This window comes from Coptis chinensis, chromosome 6, assembly GCF_015680905.1.
Source record: "Coptis chinensis isolate HL-2020 chromosome 6, ASM1568090v1, whole genome shotgun sequence".
Taxonomy (NCBI): domain Eukaryota; kingdom Viridiplantae; phylum Streptophyta; class Magnoliopsida; order Ranunculales; family Ranunculaceae; genus Coptis; species Coptis chinensis.
Window position 1 is genome coordinate 5,250,108 of NC_141461.1, and position 22,015 is coordinate 5,272,122.

At 35.5% G+C, this 22,015-nt stretch overlaps 2 protein-coding genes, 1 long non-coding RNA gene and 1 pseudogene across 3 annotated transcripts; 3 read left to right on the forward strand and 1 right to left on the reverse strand.

Annotated features, from left to right (window-relative positions):
• Positions 1-1,816: 1,816 nt before the first annotated feature.
• LOC147490985 (uncharacterized) lies at positions 1,817-2,273 on the reverse strand. Its single transcript, XR_015198054.1, has 2 exons — positions 2,107-2,273; positions 1,817-2,005 (listed from the first exon to the last, which is right to left on the reverse strand). It is a non-coding gene; the product is annotated as an uncharacterized LOC147490985 (long non-coding RNA).
• Positions 2,274-5,931: 3,658 nt separating this feature from the next.
• On the forward strand, positions 5,932-6,407 carry LOC147490986 (18.2 kDa class I heat shock protein-like; annotated as a pseudogene).
• Positions 6,408-15,022: 8,615 nt separating this feature from the next.
• On the forward strand, positions 15,023-15,499 carry LOC147490987 (uncharacterized). Its single transcript, XM_086567154.1, has one exon. The coding sequence runs from the start codon at positions 15,023-15,025 to the stop codon at positions 15,497-15,499; it is 477 nt and encodes a 158-aa protein (XP_086423280.1).
• Positions 15,500-17,317: 1,818 nt separating this feature from the next.
• LOC147490988 (uncharacterized) lies at positions 17,318-18,101 on the forward strand. Its single transcript, XM_086567155.1, has 2 exons — positions 17,318-17,622; positions 17,774-18,101. Exons 1-2 carry the CDS (start codon positions 17,318-17,320, stop codon positions 18,099-18,101), a joined length of 633 nt encoding a protein of 210 aa, XP_086423281.1.
• Positions 18,102-22,015: the final 3,914 nt, after the last annotated feature.

Here is a 22,015-nt window from a genome sequence, read left to right on the forward strand (position 1 = left end):
ACAGCCTCCCTTAAACTAATTTTTTGATAAATTACTATACGAGACAATTTTTTATTTTTCAATTTTACCCCACCCAAATATTGATATTACGCCTTCCAAGTACACATTATAATTGAAAATTCAAAATAAATACAAGAGTGAAAATTACATATTTTTCTTCTCTTTTTGCATATGATGTAATGAACCCATCTAAATAAAATTTTATTATTTAGTTTAAATACATAAATTCATATATGCATTTGTATGTATCATAGTCATATTGGCTACTCTCGTTTTTTCCGATAATTTGGTCATATTGTCTACAATTTAGCTCGAAGCAATTTTTTTATGTCTGCTAGACTTTTTTTTTTGGATAAAAAAATATATTTATTGATATGAAAAATAAATCAAACAAATTATTTAGAGGGATTTAGGGGTCAAACGCGCTATAATTGTTTTTAATATTAAATAAAAATATATATTTATTAATATGAAAAATAAATCAAACAAATGATTTAGAGGTCAAACATGCTTCAAATTGTGACACTAGCCCCTTCTGAATATAAAAAACAATCATTCTAAATATATATTCGTGAGAACCAGCTGTCACCACATTGCTGACTAACATTTGTTTTTTTTTAATAGAGAAACATGTGCAGCATACAAGTGTGAATTATCATGGTCATCGGCTATGCACAGATTACTAGTCTTTACTACGTAATAAAGAGGCTTTGCCGAGCCAACCGGATAAGTTGTCATGGTGTCTGTACTTTTTGTCTTTTTCTGCTTCGCTTTTTTGTTATTTTTTTGTCTTTTTCAGTTTTAATATTGGTTTTGTCTCTTTGGCCCACGTGTGTAATATGTGCTCAATGCTAGTAATTATAAAACTCTGAGAGGGACCTCAAACATTAATTATTTCATTATTGTTGAGGCATTGGGATCCTAAGTCCTAACCGCATACTTGCAAAAATGATTACATAAATGTAGCCAAAGATATAAAACCGGAGATGGAAACGGTTAACCACCCAAGACAGCCCTGGGCACAGGCGAGATAGGCTGTCTGCTGGGGCCCCCAAAGTTTGACACAAAATTAGGGTAAATTATTACACCATTGGTATCATTTTTCCATTCAAACATCCTTTCCACTCATCTAAACCACATTTTTCTCAAATATATTTTGCCAAAATCAATTAATTATACCTATTAAAGCTATCATATTAGGGGCCGCTTGTGGAGTTTGTCTTGGGCCCCAAAACTTTAGGGCCACCCCTGTAACAACCTAAGTTACTACTTCAATAATTTGGTGGACTCCATAACCCAGTTATCAAAAGAGTGGCAAACAAGTTTCAAGCAAAACCCAGCTTCCTTTGCAATGTTCTCAAAGTCTTTTTTCTATTCTTTCCTTTCCACCATGCATGGTACTGTGACATCATAATGAGATCCAGCTGGAAGAAGCATTTCGTAGGACCGGTATTTTCAATTGAAGATGGAGTAATCATCTCTATACAGGGGCAGCTCAAGGCTATTCGGGGCCCTAAGCGAAGTTCGAATAAGAGGCCTTCTACAATTAATACCAATAAAAATTGTTTACAACTTATTGCTTTATTTATGTTATTTCATCATATGAGTGCAATTGTTCATTTACTACATTATCACTTAAACTAACCGATTCACTTTGTTTATAATTTTTTATAAATTTAAAAATAGCTCCTCTTTGAGATTCAATCGCCTCATCTACTTTTCTCTTTTCTTGACGTTTTTTTTATTACCGGATTTATACTTTCGGTTCATGTCAAAACAGTAAAATAATATGCAAGCAGCAAGCAATAAGCAATAAGTCCTCACATAGTCACATAACATACCAAAAAATAAAATAAAATGGAAACAATCACCGTGAGACGAAGCTTAATTGATAGGCGAAGTCGCGTTTGAAGTATAGGGTAAAAAAGTAGACAATCCACGAGACCACGACAATCACTTTGGCTAAGCAAGTAAGCAACTAGTCCAATTATACCTATTAAAACCACTATCCATTATCCAAAAAAGAAAATAATGAGTTTGAGTGGAATTAAATTAGAATTTAGAATATAACAATTTAACAATTAAAGTAAAAAAAAAAACACCAACCTTTTCTTTTCTTTTATCTTTCTTGAAAATAGAGAGAAGAAGAAGAATATAGAGAGTCAGAAAGAATGAGGGATTATAAAACCAAAGAAAGCAAAAAAAAAGATGATAGAGGTAAGAGTGTATTGTTGGTTTTATAAAGAGATGAAGAAGAACGTTGATTAGTTATGGAGGTGTGCATTATTTTGCTTGAGAATTGAAGGGGTGGGAAATGGTGGAGAAGCCAAGGCTGAGAGAAAAAAAGGGTCCGTTTTCTCAGTATACCGTTTTTTTTTTTTTTTCTTTTCCAATGTAAAAACGTTTTTTTTTTCTCTTACCGATAGTGGATTGGATAGTGGATTGGACTGGAATATATTGGGGGCCCCTTGAGCTGCGGGGCCCTAAGCCGTTGGTTATTTTGCTACATGGATGAGCCGGCCCTGTCTCTATATATATCACCTTCCCATGATCAGGCAATGCTTCATAACAATTCTTTAACAGCTTTAAGCAATGTTCGTCCCCCAGTTATGAAGTATTCCTGCATATATATATATATATATATATATATATATATATATATATATATATATATATATATATATATATATATATATATAGTTCTTAGTATAAATCTTAATTTGAGACAACATTTATAAATTAATAACAAGTGTATGTAGTGACATGGCCGACTCAAACCAAAATGTGGCCTTAGGCGAGGTCTTTATTTGCAAGGCCTTTATTTCCTAGGCCATCTATAATCACCCAAAAAATTCACTGTATATTCACAATTTTATTATAAATTAAAAGCAAAAATCTAGTATCATGACTCAAATCAAACGAAAAAATGACAAATACGTAACCAAATAAACATCAAAACTATAAATAAATAAAATAATAGATTCATATTGAAATAATAATAAAAAAATCAAATTTCACAAAAACTATGAATATTAGATGATAAATTGATGATTAACTGTTTAGAACTCAAAAGTGAAATTGATAAATGATTAAACTTGAAATTGGTGAAATATAACACGTGAGAGAAAGATTTAATGAGAGAAGTGTAATGACAAATTTTTTCATTTAGAGTTTAAGACAATTTAATTAAGAGAGAGAAGAAAAAAATGCATAGAATATAGAGATTTTTTCACTAAACGTGGGATTTCTCATTTGTGTTTATTTTTCCAATGAAACAATTTGATTAAATGAGCACACCTACAAAAACTGAAATTACTACGCACTTATAGCCATTGGATTCATATTAATACATCGAGATGTTATTCGTGCGGTGGACTATTGGATTGTATACACTCAACATTAAGGCTCTGTTTGGCTGCAAGAGATATTGTATTACTTAACTATGATTAGGTGATACAAGTCATGAGATGGAGTACTTGTGTGTCTGCCTCTTATCCTATCACATGTTTTACTTTGGCTACTTGTTTGGTTGACATTCACACCTATATACTCATTTTTTTATATCATACAAAAAAGAAAAAACTAAAAAAAAAAAAATCATATACAAAATTTGCAAATAAAAACTTAAAAACAAATAAAAACTAATAAACAAATAAAAGGGAAAAAAAAACTCTAATTAAATATTGAATACATAAGCACCCAATTGATTTATACAAAAAACATCCAAAAAAAAAAATCCCAATTTGATTAATAATGTGAAGATTTAAACACTACTTTTTTTGGAGGAAAAAAAAAAAAGTTTTTTAATGTGAGAAAAAAAAAAGGTGGAGAGAAAAAAAAAATACATAAAATTTATAGTTCCATTAATAAGATTCCCAAAAAAGAGAGAGGGAGGAGGAGAAAGAGATAGGGAAAACATTCTTTATGTGTTTTTATTATTTTTATTTTTTTCTTTTCATGGATAAAACACGTTTTAGTGAATCCTGGACTTTTCCTTTGGATTTGCTTATCCACACTTTTGTGTTCCTGCAATTCAAGGGGCTTACTAAGTATCCACGCGTTTTAGGCAGGACCAAACACCTATACAAGATAAACATGACTGCCACGTCACCAATTCCTGAATATGGACTCTCTATTCACACTGCCAAACAGAGCCTAATTCACTCTGAAATTTAGTGCGTGGATAGAAACCCATAAACAAATTTACTATCACGTCCTTTTTTGGTGTTTTTTTCTTTATAAAATTAAATAATAATAAATAAATATGTGGATAAATTAGGAAATATGAGGCCTTCCAAATTTGAGGCCTTTAGGTGGCCGCGCCTAACTCACCCCAAAGATTGAGCCGGCACTGAGTAATGATTCGAAGTGACTGCGTGGGTGGTTTGCCTTGACCATATTTGGTAATTAAGCAATACGTCAAGGTAAATTTAACTTAAAGTAGCATATAGTCACTTAAAATTTCAATTTCCGCAAATTAACAAAAACGATACATTTACCTACATGTCACTAAAACAGTAAAACGACATTTCAGATATTTTACTCAGTGAAACATTTTTTCTGTAGTGATAAGTAAGATTAGAGATTGATTTGTAATAGATGGAATTCATCATAGAGCAAACTAGGTCGTTGACATGCTCTATTAAAAATGGGTAAAAGGAATAGTTATACTAAGAACATCCGACTCAATTTCATGAAAATAGTTTTTCCTTTGGGAACACTTGCAAACGCACCTCCTCCTACATGCTCAATCCCTACAATAAACAAACATGTATTTGGAACAATTTACCTCTAGCGTAGTCAGGCAGAACCCCAGACCAGCAAATACTGCTCAAGGCACCCTTTACAATTTTCAATTTCCTATTATCTCTTGTCCTAACGATAGGATTAGTGCTTCAATAGTTCAATCAGTCGCTCACATTTTTTCAATGATAGTTCAATAATTTTGTTTTTCTCTTTACTTTGTCGAATTCCATACAGATAGAAGGAGCACTTAAGTTTATTTTTAGATTCAAAATTTTGCGCAATTTAGATGGGTAGTTTTGAGTTTCCAAAACGCATGTCCACCTCATCTGCTGGCTAGTAATAATTTTTTTTTTTTGCTAAGTAGTAATAATAAATTGCTTATAATATGAAAAAAAAAAAATATATCTTTAATTTTGGCAAGAACATGGGTGAAACATATACCAGAGTAGGCTGGGGCATCTTCAACCATAATATAAAATATCGCGATATATCACGATATATTGCGATATATATCTATATTTCAGTAAAAGATAAGTAAATATCGTGATATGTTTAGAGATATTTACAACTACAAATATCAGTGATATTTCAATGTTATTATCGATATTTTAGGATATATTGCGATATTTTGTGTATGTAACAATTTTATTTAATATTTACTATTATATTTCAAATAAATATAAATTATATATCATGATATATCAAAAAATATCCACAATATCTATAATATTTGTCGATATTTTGGATATATCCACGATATTTGCATATGAAACAATGTCAAATATCCAAGAAATGTGGCTCACACCCCTGCCTTCCTAACCCATTACTCAAAACCTCCCCCGTGTCGACCTAACCCATTAAACCCCCCTATTTTTAAGCTTTTATGAAATAAACTCCCTGTTTTTGCTAAAGTAATAAAATTTCGGTCTACTTTTAAATTCCAAACAAAATCTATTTCCTTTTTTATCCTTTTTCTTTTCCAGCACACAACTCTGTTTTGGGGTTTTTATTTTCGCCATTTTTAACCAACAATGACACAAATAACACACCAATTTCTAATTGAACTACTCCTCACAACTTCACAACTCTCTATAAAAACCCCACCTCAAATCCCATTAATTCATCGTCAAGTAATCTCAATTCAAACACTCTTTATATCCAAAACAAAGTTCCTTGCAAGCCTAAAAACCCACAATATCTCTAATTCCAAGCTTCTTTGGTGGTCGAAGAAACGATCCATTCTCACTTGATGTTTGGGACCCCTTCCAAAACTTCCCATTCAACTCATCATCACTATCATTTCCTCGCTCAAACAAGACAACCCGGTTTGCGAACACTCAGATTGATTGGGAAAGAAACTCCGATATATTCAAAGCAGATCTTTCCGGATTCAAGAAAGAAGAAGTGAAAGTGGAAGTAGAAGAAGGAAGGGTGTTACTGAGATAAGTAGAGAGAAATAAAGAGAAAGAAGAAAAAATGACACTTGGCATCGCTACGAAAGGAAAAGTGGAAGTTTCTTGAGGAGGTTTAGGTTGCCTGAAAATGCTAAGGTTGATGAAGTGAAAGCTAGTATGGAAAATGGAGTTTTAATCATTTCGCTTCCCAAGGAAGAAGTCAAGAAGTCCGATGAAATCTTGAAATTTCCGGGTCGAGAATGTTAATGTGTGAAGATATTTCTCGCAGTATTGGTTATGACTTGTAGTTGTGTTTGTATCAATGTGTCGTGTGTTATGTCTTTTGATGGGCGGGTATGGACTATGAATGGAGTCTAGTGTGAGTTTTGGTGGGGTGCAATGTGTGATGCCTAAGGTTTTAATTGAACAGAAGTTTTACATAATGCAAATATATGTAAAACTATATTTGCATAGTCACTAAAGCTATGAAAACTTAAATTTACATAGTAACTTTTGAAATTAAATTAGCTCGTGACACCCTTTATATGTAAATGTATGTTTACATAGTCATTATATATGTAAATCTATATTTACATAGTAATTTTTTTAACTTTCTCATTACTCCCATTCGAAACTATGTAAATGTATTTTTACATAGACAATATATATAAATCAAACACTAGTTAAATTTACATAGCATCAACTAGTAGATGTTTAAGCTAGCTTTGCTATCCAATTTAGCGATAGAGGATGAAATGGTGATCGTTGTTTGGAGATTATGTGTTTGATAAAATTACAATAAATAGCTTCTTAATAACTACCATAATGAAGTATGTTATTATGACAAAAGTGATTTTTCAAGTAATCTTGGATTCACAAATATAGATAATTATATTAGTGTTTAACCCGATAGAGAAAGGGACTCTGACACATAATATTTCCGAAAAGCTATAAACATTTCATCCATCATAATAAAATGTTTTGGCAAAGTAATTATACAAAAAAGTATAATCCAAAGAAAGACCTGAATATGCATAACATGAATACTAAACAACTCCAACACATTAACAAGTAGTACATCATAATCTAACACTCCCAAGTTAGAATGGTTCTAATATTTTACCACAAATAAACACAACGTAATCAACTAGAAATACGGAAAATCAGCTCTTCATTTCTTGCATTCTTCTTTTGGATCCCATTTTTCTTGTTGGCTGATACAATCTCATATGTCAGGTCAACCCTCAATTGTCTCGCGTCTTCTACCGTTATATCTTGCATAGCTTTTCCACATTATAGTATTCACGAACATAATGATGAATAATCCACAATCTGAACTGAAAATGCCAAAAAAGAAGTTTCAAATAAGAGATAAGAGATTAAAAAGACATTTAAGTTCGGGAAGTGAAGTTCTTACGATGCTCCTTGTTGTGGGCATGCTCCAACTTTGATATTTTTCATCAAATCCACATCTAGCAACCTTAGCTCCTGACGCCTACATCTAATAGATTCCACCACCCTCTCTTGCTGCATTCAATTGAACAAAAAAAAAACCAAAACCATGTAAATGTATAAGAATGCAGAGTAACCACATACTACATCTTCATAGATTTTGTAAATTTAGTTTGCAAATATAAGAATGCAGACTAACCACAGACTACACATTCAACTTCAAGACTAAAATTACTATGCAAATATAAGAATGCAGAGTAACCACACTACACATCCAACTTCAAGACTAAAACTACTACGCAAATATAAGAATGCAGAGTAACCACGGCACTACATCTTGGTGTGAATTTAGTTTGCAAATATAAGAATGCAGACTAACCACAGACTACCCATTCAACTTCAGTAATTAAATTACATGGAAGATGCTTACCCATGCAAATGATAGGAAATATAGACACTTTGGTGGAGAACATCCAATTAGCTTCACCACTTCCTTGGGGAGGTGGAAGAACACGCACCAATCAATAATCTACCATAAAACAAAAGAAAGAAAAATAAGTAAATTGCAAGTTTTTTCATTTGAAAAGATTTGAGTAATCTTTTGTTGGGAAATAAAAAGAGAGTAAATAGAGTTTATGGTGGTGTCGGAAAATAGAGAGAGAGAGTAAAGAGAGGCGAGGGTTTATGGTGGTGTCGGGAAATAGAGAGAGAGTAAAGGACTTCATAGTATTTCATTCCAAGACTTCTACAAACACCGAAAACTAAACTTGAAATTGTGGACTTCATAGTACCCCTCCCAAAAAGAGAACTCGCTTTTGGTGGATATCTCACTAGAAATTGGAGTAGACAAGGCTTGAAATTGTAGGTTCTCGCTCGATCGATCGATTGAGAGAGAGAGAGGATTTTGACTGAACATAGTGGATCGGAGTTTCGCTTTGTAGCCTTACTAGTCTAAGACCTAAGTCATTGCTAGCCTACTAGTGTCCACTAACATGAAAATGCAAAGTAAAGTTACTATGCAAATTTAAGAATGCATAGTAAAACTACTACGCAAATTTAAAAATACAAAGTAAAACTACAACACAAACATGAAAATGCAGAATAAAGCTACTATGTAAATTTAAGAATGCATAGTAAAACTACTACTAAATTTAAAAAATACAGAGTAAAAAACTATCACCACACATTACACAAACATGAAAAAACAAACACAAGAAAAATTAAGAATGCAGAGTAAAAACTATTACTTAAAATATAAAAAATGCATAGTACAACTACTACACAAACATAAAATGCATAATGAAATTGCAAAACTATGAAAACTAGAAAATACATAGTAAAATCACTAAACAAACGTGAAATTGATTTACAAGCATATGAAAATTTATTTTTTCATACAAATTTATAGAAATATGATTAAAGGTTGAAGATTCTCACCGGATTTGGTTTTGTTCAACAAGTTTTTGGGCAGTCATCTTCTCAATTTCATCTCCATCTCTTCTAGAACTTGAAAGTTTGATTTTTTTTTTTTTTTTTTTTTTTTTCAGCTTTTTTCGAGATTGTAGAGTTATTCATTTTCTCTTTTGTTGCTTTCATAGTTTTTGTTGGTGATTCAACCATTTATTTCTTTTGTTTTGCCATCTTAACTATGTGAATTTAGATTTGTAGGAGAAGAAATTTTAGATCTAAAAAGCTAAAGAGAAGGAAGAGAGAAAATAGAAGGATTCACGTGTTCATGGGTCTTTAAGTAATATTTTTGTCAGCTTATTATTTTAAAAAAAACATGGAGGTTTTGTGAGTGGTTAGGATTTGAGGGGGTTTTAATGTACCAGTTTTTTAAGCAAGGAGATTAAACGCAATCTCTCGTCAAATATCCCCAAAGAAGAAAATATATCCATGACACATATCCATAAATCAGAGATCGATATTTTGTCATATCCTGATATTTTGTACTATATCTTCAACCACAGGAGGCAAATAATAATTGATACCCTTAATTGTGGGGTACTTGGACGTGATGATATGATATTAAGGGTGGTTCCGATTCCACCGCATCAATAAGTTCTTTTATGGACTCAAACCCTTTGTATGTCTCCACAACCTTCTTCATCATTATGAAAGTGTATTTAGACATTGATTTATTAAACAGACCAATAAATTTCCTGTCTGGGTGTTGATAAAATCGCACATTGTGCGCCTTTTCAAAAGCCATTCCCCCATCGAGAACTCTGTCTGCTAAGTGGTACCTAATACAAAAAAAAATGTGCACGTACTATATTATCACTGTATTCGTTCATAAAATGTATAAATCCAAATGTGGAGAAGCGCATGAAAGATTATATCACTGACCAAGTTTGCATTGAAATAGCTAGTATCAGTAGCCATTAGTAACATAGGAAACATGGAAGCACCATCTTGAGAAGGAAGAAGGATTTGGCAGAAAGGCGTCAAACCATATGACCTTTCCGTTTGGTCATCTTGATTAGCAGGGGTGGATCCAAGATTTCCATTCAAGGGGGCTGCTACAACTAACACACTAAATATATTATTTTGGGTGAATTATACACTATTATTATAACTAGTATTTTTTTTTTTTTCGAAAGTTGTGTGTGCTGCAACACACCCCGCCCCCTAGATCTGCCCCTGTTGATTAGTACAGGGTGAGCAAGTAATGGTTAGAAAAGTTGATTTACACAAATCCATTGAGATATGAATGAGTAATTTGTCTCCCAAGTTACCCCACTTGAGATGAAATAGGTTTCTCTTAAAACAGTATGTAAAGTGAGAAAAACCTTTTCGAAATGGTGCACTGGTTCAAAACAGTGCATTATGCCGAAAAGGTGCAATCTTTTGAAATGTGCACTGGTTCGAAACAGTACATCATACTAAAAATGTGTGACCTTTCGAAATAGGCACTGGTTCGAAACAATGTTTTATGCCGAAATGGTGTATCTTTTTGAAACATGTGATTTTTCAAAGAGTTGCTTTACTTTTTCCAAGAGTCATTATGTTGTTTCGAAGAGACATCACGTCCCACTCACCTATAAATAGAGAAGGACACCAGATTACACAGAGTTCTGATCTTTCTCTTCTCCCTCTGTTCTTAGTCAAATACTATGTTATGTTCGCTGATTCTATAGAATTGAAGTGCTAGCTTTCTATAGAAGGAAATCCGTTCTATCTTGGGAGACAGTTTCCCATCAACCTTCAAGCACCGTGAGGAGGAAAATCTGTCTTAAGGACATAGTGTATCTACTTCCATTTACACTGTACATTGAAGGAAATATAGCTATAGTTACAAATACAGAAGGCGAAAGAAGATTCGTTTATCGTGTTTTTGTTATTGGGCAATTTGACAATGGCTTATTTGGTGAACTTGACAAATTTTCTGGTTACGAAACATACTAGTGCATATATTGACATTGCAAGTTCTTGGCAATGCGAAATTTGCAGTGGCGGCAGTTGTCTCGGTGTTGATTTTCAAGAATCCGATGAATAATGGGAATGATTGGATTTGGAGTTACAATTATGGGTCTAGTATTGTACAGTTAAGCAAAGAAAGGATCGAAGATCACCTTATATTAATATTTTGGATTCGATGAATTATTAGACAGGTAAGACATGGGCATTTTCTATATTTATTTTAGATTCAACTTCTTTTGACAAAAGAAAAAAGAAATGTGATATCATACCATCAATTATCAAATGAATTGAGTGTATATTGTTGAACCAAAAAAAGGGTTCTCTTTATTACTCGATCTTGTTTATTTTTGTAAAAGAACAAGTTTTCTCTACATATATCCCCCTCTTTATTTCTCATCATAGCTGTGATTCTATATATGTTGCTTAATAGAATTAATACAGAGGATACTGATTGGGAAATTTTGGTTATTCATGTGAATGCTTTGACAATTCCCTCCACTTTTAATTTAATCCTATTATTATCTGAGTGGTCCCATTTTAGGCAATTTGATCACTATATTGATTATACGTGATAAGGATGTGTTTGTTGGCACTCTCTTTATTTAATAACACTTTGTATAATGTCGCTTATTTATCTTCCTTTTTGGACTAGAAATTTGGTTCCATATTACTTTACTCCTCAGCCATGAATGCAGGCTTATAAAAAGTACTTTAGTGCAAAGGAGCTGAGAGGTCCAAATCCTTGACGTAATGTTAAATTTCTTTTGTTAGAGCATCACCAATGGGTTGTGTAAATTTACACAGCCATATAGGCTCCACATAGGAGCCACATGTGTTTTTAAAACGATTTACACAATGAGTTTAATTGGTTAAAAAACACATTCAATAGTGACCAATGTAACTTTTTGCAAAATGTGTCAAAAGAAGTGGTGTTGGCTTCCTATTTGAAAGTTTAATGGGTTAAAAAACACATTCAATATTTGAAAGTTCCATTGAAACCCGTCTTGTTTTGTTTTGTCGTCCCGACCTCTTAATATTTGAAACTCTCTCTAATTGATTATGTTTCGTTCCGTATTCGTTTTATCGATGAAGCTTGTTTTCATATTATTAGATTGAAACTTTTAGTTACTAATACTTGTTTATGATTTTGTTTTGTAGCGAAAATCATCTACACAGGTGCGAAGAAATTGTTTAATGGCGGAGTAGTAGCTCGGGTCGGAGACCACCCGCCTGAGAAAAAAAAGGAAGGGGAACCTCGGCATCTAGAGGGGATCGACACGACAAGCGGATTATGCCAATTAGAGTAATGTAGTAGGTGTAGGTGATTTAGAGATAGTAGAGAAAAATAAAAGAAGAAGTGGGAAAGAAATGAATGCTCCTATTTGTATATGGATTATGGTTTTGGTTTTGGTGTAAATTTGATGTATACGAATGTATGGGTGTAAATTTGATGTATACGAATGTATGGAATTTGAAGTTATGTATACATCATAGGAGTTGGAATTTGAAATTTGTAGAAATTTGGAATTTGGAATTTGAAGTCTTCTTTCGATCGAGACTCCTAAGAGTTGGGAGACATCATCCAAAGTGATAGTCATCTCCCCAAACGGCATATGAAATGTGTTGGTCTCCAATGCCACCTCCCCAGAAACGCAGAGACCAACACTGAATCCTGATACTCATATACTCCCATCATGAGATCATACAAACCCGTCCTTATGAGCTCGTTTTCAAATTTAGGAAAGTTTTTAAATTCTGACTCCATATTCCATTGATTTAACTTGGTTAGGTGCTGACCACACTTCAAAACTCTGTGCTCCTAAAACAATAAAGATAACAAAGAGTCAATGAGAAGAAGATTTAATTTCGTAAAAAAAATAAAATTAAAGTACTAATTAATATTAATATTAATATTACCTGCCCCTCCCAAACATTGCAAGCAACGTGCACAGCATAGTCATACAACCGTTGGTCCTTGACACAACCTACCACTCTAGTCGGGCCACCACCATATGTGCCTAGTTGGTACTCTTTGTCTTTCTTCGATTTTCTCACAAAAGTTTGAACAGGACGTACCACCGGTGCCTCCATTATTTCCTCTACCGCTTCCTCCTCATCATCATCCTCTTTCTCATTGTCATCTTACTCCAAATTGTCGTCAACCTCCTCCAGATCGTCATCCTTTTCGTCCCCCTCCTCATTGTCGTCACCAAACTTTTCACCTTCCTCCTCTTCCCCTTCCCCATCCCTTTCCTCTTCACCATCAGCATCCTCCTCTTTCCCTTCCCCTTCCTCATCATCATCATCCTCCTCCTCTTTACTATCACCACCATCTAAATTCTCAGGAATAACTACATCGACATCTTCATCCTTATCTATATATCCTCATCTAAATCTAAATCTAAATCTAAATCATCATCATCTACAATAGGAGCCCTTATTCCTTTCTTCATTTTTCTTTTATTTTTTTCTACTACCTCTAAATCACCTACACCTACTATATTACTCGGATTAGTGGCTTCTTGATCCCCTCTATGGGTGGATGCCGACGTGGCCCTTCTTCTTTTTTTTCAAGCGGGTCAGCATGGCTCGAACTACTACTGCCGTCACTAAGCAATTTCTTCACACCTGTGTAGATGGTTTTTTTTACATTCTTTGATCGATGAGCAATTATTACTACAAAAAATAGTAATAAACAAATATTAGTAACAAGGTAATTTAAAAAATAGTTGTTGTCTTCGGAAAATAACAACAAACAAAAACGAACATAACCACTCCAAATCGAAGAACAAATAAACATAATCACTCCAAATTTAAAAAAAAAAAAAAAAAAAACGAAAATGGCTTAATAACCATGAATATGGAGACCAGTTTCATGATCCATAGTACAGCTGTAAGTGGGATGAACACAAATAACTGATAGAGTTGGCCAGTCTAGGAATTGAATTAGATCTTCAAAAGACGGTGAGGGGGGACTCTAATTTAATTTTTGGTTGACAAAAAAATATTAAATACTCGCATCAAGGATCCAAGTTCAACCTTGACCTTTCACAATCTCTGAGTCTATAGAAGATTGCTAAAGCTAGCTACCCTACTTACAAGACATGTTACAAGTCCCAGGCCTCTCGCTCTAAAAGGAGTAAACTCTTCTCTCTCTTTCTCCCTCTCCTAGTTTGAGATCACCAACTCTATAACCAAATTTAAGAATACAACATCGTATGTTGAGAAAACTAATAAGCTATCTTGTCAAAGGTGCCAGTACCACTTAGGTGCCTTATAAAGTGAAAAATGTTGTAGATTGTTGTCAAAGGCGTTTCCATGACGTTGCCAAGGAGCTTAATACCTAGCTCCTCCCTCGCCCTTTACAAACATAGCTTATAAGATCTGGTGAGTGGTGCCTCTTCGGTAGCATTATACGGAATTACCATGCCACACTTCCCACACTCCTGCACAACATTAAACAGAACAAGATATATGTGCATGGTATGCGAATGTACATAAATAGGTATGCACACTGATGATTGTGCACACATGTTGTTTGTGGTATGCACATAGATTACCTATTTTAGGTATTCAAACTAATTATTGTACATACCGCAGTAGGTATGCACACATGTTACTTTGTCGATTGTCCTTTTACAAGGGCCCTTTGGTTTGGTATGAAACTCCATTCTATTGTTTATAGTGTATCATCCTTATCCTTCAAGGAGTCGCTGGAAAATGCCCTTTGCAAATGTAGTAGACATCAAGAAGGACAAGAACTTCTACAAAAATTGGCGATATCACTTTGGTGTATTTAGTTGGAGTGAATAACCGCCAGGTTTTGAATCTACTTCTATCAATCATGTCGGTTTTCTCTTTAAAGCTAAGAATCTTTTACCCTCTCTTTGAATGCAAATGAGAATAATATAAACAACAAAGGCACAAGATAAGGTACCTATCCGCTTTGTTTGTCTCTACCACCGGTTGGTTGGTATAAGTTGAATACGAGATGGCTCGCTTTTAGGATGTCCCGACCAAGTGGTGCTAGTGTTATTGTTAGAAATGATTATGGTGGTTTTGTATGTGGTTTATCTGTTCCTTTTAAGCGCGCAAGTGCCATGTTTATGGAGTTTTACGCATTGAGATTGGGTCTCAGGGTGGCCAAGAGTCTGAAATTTGAACATTTAATTATGGAAGTAGACTCCTCCTATCTTTGTTCTGCCGTATTGAATGAGCTGGAAGACATACCAATGGAGGTTGTGGTGTTACTAGATGATATTAAACATTTAATGAGTGTAATTCCTGAAGTTAAGATGACGTGGAATTACAGAGAAGGGAATCGGGCGGCTGATGCATTTGCTAGATATGCCTCCAACCAAGCTACTTATGAAGTATGGATGGGGCGGCTGATGCATTTGCTAGATATGCCTCCAACCAAGCTACTGATGAAGTATGAAGGGGGTGTATTGAATTTCCTAAGGAATCCTTTTATGGATTTTTAACATTTCTTGGATCCATTAAACTGATTTTTTGTACGTATTATAATTATGATTAAAAAAAAAGTTTTGGTAATTTGTTCATTTTGCAGTAAACAAGGTTTAATCACTTCTTATTTAGTTATGTGTGCACCGAAACACCAATGATATAATGGACATCTCTTCTTCAATATGGTTTTTCTCTATTTTTTGATGAATCGACTATTTTAAGACACCTCATCTTATTGTTGTTTGAACTCAAATAAACAGATGTAGTACTTGATTTCTCAAGGTGCATGTGGGGTGGTTGTTTGATATAGGCAAACATAGAAATTGAAATCAATTTTTTCCCCTAATAGTGGGTGGGATTAGGTTATTTAATTTTTGTAGATAGCGCCCGTAAACCTAAATACAGTTGATGTTTATGATTATCCGAGCGCAATGACTCGACTTTTCTTCCAACAAAAAATGTCATTCTTAACTTTGTTACGTTGTTTGCATGCTTTTTATAATCATTTGGTGGCATTCTTTTTCTTTTTTATCATTATTATGAGAAGGACAAAAGCTGAGCTACTTCCAGTTTCTTTATAATCACTAACATAAGATCATGGGTACTTCATTAATTGGCAGACCCCCTGGCAGTAAGAACAGAAAGTACGTCAGCACTGGTGAGCATTGCACTAGAGCTAAAGTATAGGTACCAAATACTTCATTAATTCCTTATGAAGATAATATATTGGAACGTGAGGGGAATTAGGAAGGAGCGAGTTTTAATAAGAATAAAGGACATGATTCAGAAGGTGGGTCCAGATGTCTTTTGTGTAGCAGAACCCAAGACTAAGCCTACTAGTAGTACTCTGCTAAGTCTTGGGCTAGCATATTTTGACTATCAGTTTTTCCACAATGACTCTGATAGTAGAATAGGAAATATTTGGTTCTTATGGAGACGGGGCATCAATGCAGCTCTGATTTAGGCATCCTCCCAGCACATTACAGTTATGGTAAACAATTGTGTTATTTCAGCTGTCCATGCCAATTGTCTGATGGTTAACAGAAGAGCTTTATGGCAGGACCTCTCATCTCTAAACCCTCTCATCCTTGGGTTGTGGTAGGCTTACTTTAATGTGGTCCTACAATACACGGAAAAAAGAAAGGGGATTGATTCCAAGAAGAGTCTGCAATGTCGAATTTTATGATTGGTACAATGTTTGTAATCTTCGTGAAGTTCTTTTGTGGGTTCGAGGTATACATGGTGCAACAATCAGCATGGACAGGGAAGAATCGTGTCTAAGTTGGACAGAATCTTCTTTAACCAAGCATGGCTACAAAAGTTCCCAGAGTGGAGATACAGGGTGGATAGTAGGGCAGGGTCAGATCACGCACCATTAATTGGAGGTATGGCAAATATTCCAAGACCGAGTAATGTGCCCTTCGATTTTTAACAAGGCGTGGATCAGTCATGAAAGTTTTCTAGATCTGATGAAGACGAGTTGGCCGCACTATATAGCAGGTACACCTATCTTCAGGGTAGGTAAGAAGCTTAAGATGCTTAAAGAGGTTCTTAAAGGCTGGAATACTAACGTTTTTGGGAATATAGAGGATAACATCAAGAAAGCTAAAGACAACCTTGCGCTAGCCCAAGAAGCAGCTGATACTAACCCTACATATTTGAATATTCTGAATGATATGGGAAGTAAGGAACAAGCTTTGGATCAAGCCTATAAGGCAAAGAGCATTCATTAGAAGCTGAAAAGTAAAGTTTCATGGCTCTCTGATAGTGAAAGGAACTCGACTTATTTTCACAGGGTATGCAACATCAAGCAAGCTAAGTCTATGATAACAGAGATGAAAACAGAAGATGGAAATGTCTTGTTCACCCAGCAGGAGATAGCCCAGCACATTGTTCAATATTACACAGAGAAGTTCCAATACAAAGAAGTAAAGATCGATGATGCCTTAACGAATCTCATTCCTAAGAGAGTCACTTCTGATATGAACGAGATGCTATGTTCGATCCCCTGCGATATAGAGATCTTCGAAGCCATTAAGAGTAGTAATGCAGACAGCTCCCCAGGCCCAGATGGTTACCAAGGCTGTTTTTATGTGCAATGCTGGGATATCATAAGAAAGGATGTTTGTATGGCAGTCAAGTCCTTCTTCAGAGAGGCCATCATACCAAAGGGCGCGAACGCAAGTTTCATTGCCCTCATTCCAAAAGATAAAAATGCAAGTAAGCTGTCCCAATATCGGCCTATATGCATGAGTAACTTCCTCATAAAAATCTTTTCAAAGATTCTGCAGATTAAATTTGAACAACTTCATTGAGGTTTTGGTTTCAAAGGAGCAAAGTGGTTTCATCAAGGGGAGAGAGCCACAAACCAGTATTGGTTTTGCTTCTGAGATGATGAATGTGTTAGACAAGAAAGTCTACGGTGGGAGTTTTGCTTTGAAAGTCGACATATCCCAAGCCTATGATACCCTAAGTTGGGAGTTCTTAGTTGTCGTGCTTGAGAGATTTGGATTTGCAGAGAAATGGATAAAGATGGTGATGGCTTTGTTAAAACTGCTAGACTATCCGGCCCTTCTAAATGGTGGGCGGTTGGGTATATACCGGTTGGTAGGGGCTTGAGACAAGGGGATCCCTTATCCCCTCTCCTATTTGTGTTAGCGGAGGATACACTAAGTCAGGGTTTGAACAAACTCAGAGAAATAAGGGAAACTATGCCTCTAACTAGTGCAAAAGGAGTGAGTGCACCAACACACTTATCAGATGCAGATGATATCATTATTTTTCAAGAGGGATTATAGAAGTGTGGCTTAACATAGCGAATTCTTGGAAAGATACCAAGTATCTTCGTGACGATAATCAACAAGACAAAAAGTAAGATGTTTCTAGGTGGTATGGCTCAAGAAAGGCGGGATCATCTCCATCACATTTTAAACATTCAAATAGGTGCTTTACCTGAAAAGTACTTGGGGGTGCCTTTGATAGCAGGTAGAATCACTAGGGTAGCAGTGACTCCGTTACTGGACAAAATCAGGAAAAGGATTACTGCATGGAAAGGCAAGCTTCTCTCCTTTCAAGGGAGACGTGTGCTTATACAGTCGGTTCTTTCTAGCATCCCAGTATACAATATGGGGGTTTACAAGTGGCCATCTAGCGTCATTAAAGAAGCAGAGTCTATATTCAGAAACTTTCTATGGTCGGGTAATCCTGCGATCAAGAAATGTGTAACAGTCTCTTGGGATAAAGTTTGCAAACCGAAGGAGGAAGGGGGGCTGGGCATTAGAAGGTTACGGGAGCTCAATATGGCATTGTTGATGAAATTGGCTTGGCATGTCAAATATAAAGAAGATGACTTTGCTATGTTTATGCGAAGTAAATACTTTACTAGAGACAATGAACCCATCGAATACTACACAAAGTCATCGCTATGGCCAGGCATCGGATGGGCTCTACACGAAGTTACTTCAAGATCCCAGTGGCTTATAGGTGATGGGAACAAAGTGGACCTCTGGAGAGATGTCTGGGTTGGTGAGCAATCGATCCAACAGGCTTTACAGCTTTCTACAACCCAGCTGAAGAATTGCAGGTCAAAACTCAGTTCGATAATTCATAATGGTGTATGGAATATACCTCCTCCACTTTTGGTGTTGTTGCAACATATGGGAGTGGACACAGAGAACCTTCCGGTCATAAGGCAAGATGAAAGGGATTGTAGTGTCTGGAAGGAGGACCTTAAGGGAAACTTTTCAGTCTCTTGAAAGATTTCAAGCCATCCAAGAAAAAAAACGACATGATGGATTGGCAAAGAACAAGTGTGGAATGAGTATGTGCATCCTCGAATCTGCGCAGGGACAAATTTTGAAACTTTGCCAAAAGTGTGCGGCAACAGACGCTGCCATGCAACGCAGAGGCCTTCAGATGGCGTCCAAATGCTACTTGGGTTGTCAGGCGGAAGAAAATCTCCAGCACATCATATGGGACTGCAGATTCGCAAAGGACCTATGGGAGTGGGTGGCATGGCAGTTTGGTTTCCGAGGCTTTACAAATCTAAAAGAGGCAATATCGAGATGTAATCACAGAAGTACAATCATTGTACATTTGTGGACTGCAGCCGTAATGGAAGGTATGGTTCTCCTTTGGAAGCACAGAACAAGATAAAGACAACAAACGACCTTATACCAAAGCCTAAACCCCTTATACCTAATGCCTACTCCCTCTTTAAAGGAAGTATGCATGGTGCGGCGATATGAGGATTCGGAAAAATGGGGTTTACTGGCAAGACATCCGAGAGCCCAAAAAATCGAAACGTAAATGGTACCCACCGATCTCGACATCATTAAGATCAACACGGATGGTGCGTCCAAAGGTAATCCCGTGAAACAAGTTATGGTGCAATCTTTAGGAATTGAATTGTGAAATCTTACAAGTTACGTGTAGAAATATTGGTTTTAACACTTGCTACATAGCTGAAATCCGGGGTATTCTTGAGGGTATTGAGGAGGCGAAGAAGCAAGGGGTGGAATAAAGTTTGGGTGGAATCGGATTCTACAAACCCCTTAGATCATGGCCTTCTGAGAGGACCAACTCCCATGGTTCTTAAAACAAAGGTGGAAGAGAGTTCAAAGAAGGTTGTCTTATTGCCGATTACAAGCATTTGGCGGGAGGCAAACTTTGCGGTGATTTAGCCGCCAAATCATGCGCTTTCACTTTCGGTTACCTCGGATCACGCTTTTGTATGAGGGAAGACCCGAATGGCTTACTAGATGGAAATCTCCCTCGGTGACCTACTATAGGTTTGTTTAAAGGTGGTTCGGGACTGTACAAACCCAAACCAACTACTACATGTAACTTGTACCCCCTTTTTTCCCATTCTAATACAATTTTGCTAACTTAGAAAAAAAAAATAAGATCATGGGTACTTTGAATATTTGCCTAAGTATTCAGTGTAGCACTATCACTAACTTTTCCATGTATATTTTTATAGAAGACACAACATACTTTAAAATTCATCGGGCAAGGGTTGGAGATCGAATTGTGGCAGATATCCAAGTATGTCTATAACTAAACTCAAATTTGAAAAATTGTTACCGCGCATTCATTATACAAATGCGCTTTTGCAGTAAGTACATCAACCAAAATACTTTAGCCTGAAAATTAACATGCCCAGACAAAATAAGTTTTAAAATAGTAGGCCGACCACAGATCAGGCTGCATGGCTAGTATATTTTTTAATTGACAAAGTAACAAAGTTATGTTTGCCACTTGGACCCCTATAAACTCAAACCAATGCTTATGAGTTGCATAAACTAATGTGCCGAAGAGTATTGGAAAATATGCCCCATTTGAAGTTATTTTGAAATGGAAATACGTGGTGCTAGTCTCCTTTAGAAAACCCATTTTTTCACTTCAGAGCGAGTTCAGAGAACAGAAAAGCCACAAATTTATGAATACATTATAGCGAAGCAAGGATGTTCACCCATGATTGGCTTAATTGGTATCTATGACATTGAAAGGAAAGTGCACGGTCTTAAACCGTCGAAACGCGGTTTTAGAGCGGGCCAAGTGAACGGTTTGGGTGACTAAGGCTGTGATCCTGTCTACGCGTCCAGTTGTGCACAATAATTGAAGAGAAAAAAAGATGGTCATAATTCCGACAATTCTAGAAGACTACAGACCAAGCACAAACCACGCCATAAATTGTCTTTGTGGCAGGACTCTGCACTCTGTACAGTCTCTACTGTTCTTTAGCAAAAAACAAAATACCTGTACTGTTTGTTGCCTTTGCCATGCATTCCACACACGTCAAGATTGCGTTACTTTCAACTTGAAAGACTACTTTATGGTATATTTAAAATACGATAATGGTCCACGTCTCCAGGCCAAAATAAATAATAGTGACAGTCTACGGAGATCATACTGTCCAAGTATCAAACCTACCATCCAATCACCCATCAATCAATAAATCCTGATTTAACTGCGATCACAGTGTCCAAGTATCAAACCTACCGCCCAAACCCAATCACCCACCAACTCATCAATCATTATATATTCTTCATTTGATTGAGCCATTAAAAAGACTTGACATTGACATAAAGTCTTCTAATTAAGTTCTAAAAGACAAAATAATCATGTTAGATAGTCATGAAAATTATTGGTGGTATAAATGCTTCTTGAGCCATATGGCAGATTGGCAGATATGACACTTTGGTTTCTAGAATAATCAATTTGTTGGGTTTTTCTCTATATTCCTTTTTTGTTCTAGGTTTTTTTCCTTTCATTTTTTTTAAAACAAATATTTCGATTTATCATTTTCATTTTCATTTTCTTTTCAATTTTGTTTTCTTTTCTCCCCCTTTTACTTTTATTATTATTATAGGCTCCTTTCTAAAACCAGTTAATATTGTGAAATTTTCTTCTATAGCCGAATGTCAACTTTGATGCACTGGCTCACTCCGAGTGGTATCATGGAAATAAATGCAAATGTGGAAAGTTTTAATTTGGGGATAGTTTCTCTGGGAAATTTTCAAAAACAAAAT